Source organism: Triticum dicoccoides, chromosome 7A, assembly GCF_002162155.2.
Source record: "Triticum dicoccoides isolate Atlit2015 ecotype Zavitan chromosome 7A, WEW_v2.0, whole genome shotgun sequence".
NCBI classification, from domain to species: domain Eukaryota; kingdom Viridiplantae; phylum Streptophyta; class Magnoliopsida; order Poales; family Poaceae; genus Triticum; species Triticum dicoccoides.
In genome coordinates, this window is record NC_041392.1 from 516,381,511 (window position 1) to 516,385,642 (window position 4,132).

A 4,132-nucleotide genomic window follows, 5' to 3' on the forward strand; every position below is an offset into this window, starting at 1 on the left:
CTAACCTCATGACACCGTCAAAATAAAGAGCTAAGTTTTTTTTCACAAAATTCTGATGATCACTAGATATTGACAAAGAATATAAATGTCTTAAAAGATATGAGGTCCCTCACCCTCAACGCTAAGGACAACTGAAGGTGGGAGGACCTAAATTTATCACGACGGCGACGGCGGCACGAGAAACCCTCATGAGTACTAGTTCTCTCGGTTGCTCGCTCGAAGTGGGCGGCAAATAGGTTCGCCCTCGCAGCCCAGGCACGGCCCAAGGCGTGCCGAGCTAGATTTCACGACCGAGCCGCCCTCGTTCCCCTTCCTTACGGCGGCTGCAACCGGATAAACAACGGTGTCGGCGACCACCTCCCAAATCCCAATCCTTCCCAAGTCTCTCCGGCTCTCCTTCCCTTCCCCTCCGCCCAGCAGCGCCGTCGGCGCCGGCCGAGCCAGCGCTGCCGTCTTGCGCACCAGTGCCGCCGCCGCCGCGGTGTGCGGCTGCCTGGCAGTGGCCAGCGCCCGCTCCGGCGTGGATGGGCCCATTCCGTGCGCCTGCTCTCCTTCTGCAGCGTCGCCGCCCCATCATCGGCGGGCCCGTTCGCCCCGCCGCGCGCTTTGGCCCGGGTTTCTCAGCTCCACGTCCACCCCACCTTCCCGAATCCGGCGTCAGTTAGGCGGTAGAAATCAGAACCTTGGCCGTCGACTGGGCAATTAGGCGCCGCAACGCCATCATCTTGGGTTGGCGATGGAAGCTCCAGCCCCAGATTGGTCCGGGCTACCGGCGGATATATTAACCACCGTACTCCAGTTGCTCGAGTGCCCGGATCTCCTCCGATCCGCCTCCGTCTGCACAGCCTGGCACAAGGCGGTCTCTGTGCTCCGGCGTATCGGTGTTTGCCCTGCCTCCCAGACACCCTGTTTACTCTATTGCACTGAGGCCGCTGGCAGGAGCGCTCTTGGCATGTACAGTCTCTCGGAGCGAAAGGCCTACACCATGCCCCTGCCTGAACCTCCCATCAACAACTGGATTGGCTCAACACATGGATGGATAGTCACCATGGATAAAAGGTCTGACCTGACGCTGCTCAATCCGATCACTGGTGACAGGATTGCACTCCCTCCCGCAACGACCATGGAACACGTCAAACCTATCCTTAATGATGGCGGAGTTCTTGAGAAGTATGAGGTGTCTTACTACGACGGAGAGCTTCCGAGGGTGGAGGATACACCCTATGTATCTGATTTGGACGAGTATGGTGATTTTTTCTATACTAAGGCAATTTTATCATCTGATCCATCGAAAGGTGAATGCATTGTCATGCTCATCCACCAGCCATATGCTCAGCTCTCGTTTACCAAAGTGGGAGATGTTCACTGGAATTGGCTCAAAATATGTAATTTCTATGCAGATTGCATATCCCATGATGGATGGTTCTATGCAATGACTCCTCAAGGTGCAATTGATGCGTTTAATTTAAATGGACCATCTGTCATCCACGAAAGAGTTTTGCCAGATATGTTTTTGTTTGGTGAAAGATCATACATTGTTAAGGCCCCATGGGGAGATGTCCTCCAGGTTGATAGGAAGCAGATTCTGGATCATGAACAACCAGGTGGTGAGACGTATATCACTAAAATCGAAGTGTACAAGGTAGATTTTGTTGAGCAAAAGCGTGTCAAGATGAAAGGAATAGGTGACCATGCGTTGTTTATCGGCAAAAGTACAACGTCTTGCTTCAGTGTAAAGCATCATCCAGACTTGATGCCAAACCATGTATATTTTACTGATGATCATGATGACGAACTAGTAACCGGGAAAGATGATCTCCGTGACATAGGAGTGTACAACTTGGAAACTGATACCACATGTAAGGTGGTTTATCCTGAACCCTGGCGGACGTGGTTCCCTCCAATATGGTTGACACCCAACCTTGCAAAAAGAGGTACGGTTTCAACTTCTCTCCAGTATATATATTCTCAAATGCTACTTGTTGTATATTCCATTTTCAATAGCAACCATTCTCTCATTTCATTTTTCAGTGCTTACGTACATAATAAGAGAAATGCACTTCGAATTATATGCGTGTCCGCGTAGGCTTGGTCCGAATTAGGATGTTCAGAATAGCTTCAGCAAAAAAGACAAAATTGAATGTGAATAATGTTCTAAACATAAAACTAAGCTTTCATTCTGTTCAGTCAATTTTATCTCTTATTATTTGATAAATGGAAGCATATTTGGAGTTGAACTTTGCACGGGTGTTATATATGCTCTTCTTTTTGCAGTACATTTTTATTTCATTTACGTTTGAGAATTTTTGAAAACTCTTCATGTGTTTTTTAAATGGCATCCTCAGAAAGATGTGTATTTTAGAGATGATTTAGCATTGCATTGGTGGTGGAATCGCTGAAAGTATCTCTTAGATTTCTCTTTTTTTTTCTGTTTTCAGTTTATTTTGGTACAGTGCCTTCTTCGTTTGCTCTAGTGTAGATCAGAATTGCATTTCAAACTTCACAACTGATTACCTTTTACTCCCTCCGTTTATAAATATAAGTCTTTTTATAGATTTCAATAACGACTACATACGGATGTATATAGACGCACTTTAGAGTGTAGATTCACTCATTTTGCTCCGTTTGTAGTCCATATTGGAATCTCTAAAAAGACATATTTAGGAACGGAGGGAATATATGTTAAATAGGAGTGCGGTATCTATTGTACATAATGAAACGATGTTTATGCTTGCTAACTAATTCCTACTTATACTGGCAGGCTTTCAAGATAATAATTGTGGGAGGGAACTCTCCAGTGCTGTCATCAACAATCAGATCACGAAAGCATCGCCTCGTTTGAACTGTGTTTTGTTTTTTGACAGATATTGAACTGTAAAATTTACAGTTTGATACATGTCGAGCTTAATGATCTCATTGGCCATTTGTATTAAGACAGGAGATAGCTTTCCTTGTATTCTGTCTCGGGGCACTGACTGGACTCGTTGTCGGGGTCATAGTAAAGCTACAACGGAGGGAGATTAGCTGAGACGCCCGGCTGACATTTTATATCAATGAAACTTGCCATGTAGTCTTTGCTTTCAGTTTACTGAACTTCAAGTAGCCTTTGAGTCAACTCACCGTGGCATCGGGATCTTTGAGCTTCAAGTGAAACTGGGGTATCCTCTTTCTTCTTATTCCTATTAGTTTATCTTCATCTTTGTTACAGCTTAACAAATTTGGAATTATTATAAAATTCAGTCCTAAACTGTGAAACTATCAGCATCCCTGTCGCACTTTGTGTATTAGCTGACTTTTTTTCGAAATATGATTCAGAACTAGTTTCTGGTCAATTGCTTGAGACCGAATTTCGGAATGGTGATGCATGACCGTTTTGTAGCTGTTCGTCTGAGAAATTGTGGCGTGCAGAATTCTTGTATTCACACGCACACATCACAATTCTTGACAGTTCTGCTGTAATGCTGCAGCATTCGCATGCGCCATCATGATACCTTTGTTACCAATTCAGATCCCCAGACAGGGAGGAAGAAATCAGAGAAGGATCTCATTAATGTATGGTATTATTCGTCTCTTGCGACAAACAATACAAATGTTATTGCTCTGGCAAGAAGCTTCCGTGAGTCGGCCTCGCCAAGGGATGCATCGACCACCACCTGAAATTGGGTGTTTCAACAACCAATATATGGTAGACGCCTATCGTAATGGCGAGGACGCTCGAGTCAACTACTGGTTTCTGCGAACACCAGTGGCAACTATCTTGTAGGTTCTCCTACAGTATGTTCAGCAGAAGAACCACACAGCTTCAAATGTTGCATTCTATTTCCCTCTGTAGAGGTACAGCTTCAAATATACAGCTTGATAAGGTTGAGTAGGATCAAATCAGACTCTTTTATCTACAGTGACCAGCCAATCATCGGAAATGCTCACCTCGATCATCCAGGAATCAGTTATACCACGACATCAACATTTGATAACGAGATTCAGCGCGAATATCTACATCCTAGTGCATCACTACTAGTGTTCCTCTAATCTCAATGTATTAAATCCAAAATATGTATCGATGAGAAAGCCCAACAAGGCCATCACATACCATCTCAATCACCGCGCCGCAGCCGGTCCGGATACCCACCTA

At 45.2% G+C, this 4,132-nt stretch overlaps 1 protein-coding gene across 2 annotated transcripts; it reads left to right on the forward strand.

Moving 5' to 3' along the window:
* The first annotated feature begins 239 nt into the window (after positions 1-239).
* LOC119332298 (probable F-box protein At4g22060) lies at positions 240-3,115 on the forward strand. 2 transcript variants are annotated; one of them, XM_037605483.1, is made up of 3 exons: positions 240-1,295; positions 1,401-1,934; positions 2,762-3,115. In XM_037605483.1, exons 1-3 carry the CDS (start codon positions 737-739, stop codon positions 2,869-2,871), a joined length of 1,203 nt encoding a protein of 400 aa, XP_037461380.1. In that variant the 5' UTR covers positions 240-736; the 3' UTR covers positions 2,872-3,115. The 2 variants fall into 2 exon arrangements, with proteins under 2 accessions (XP_037461380.1, XP_037461379.1); XM_037605482.1 differs by having other exon boundaries at positions 240-1,934.
* Positions 3,116-4,132: the final 1,017 nt, after the last annotated feature.

Bases quoted from the DNA above. Each gene is read 5' to 3' on its own strand.
- LOC119332298 (XM_037605482.1), top strand. From the start codon at position 737: ATGGAAGCTCCAGCCCCAGATTGGTCCGGGCTACCGGCGGATATATTA. The intron at 1,935-2,761 runs GTACGGTTTCAA...TTATACTGGCAG, and splicing joins ACCCAACCTTGCAAAAAGAG to GCTTTCAAGATAATAATTGT.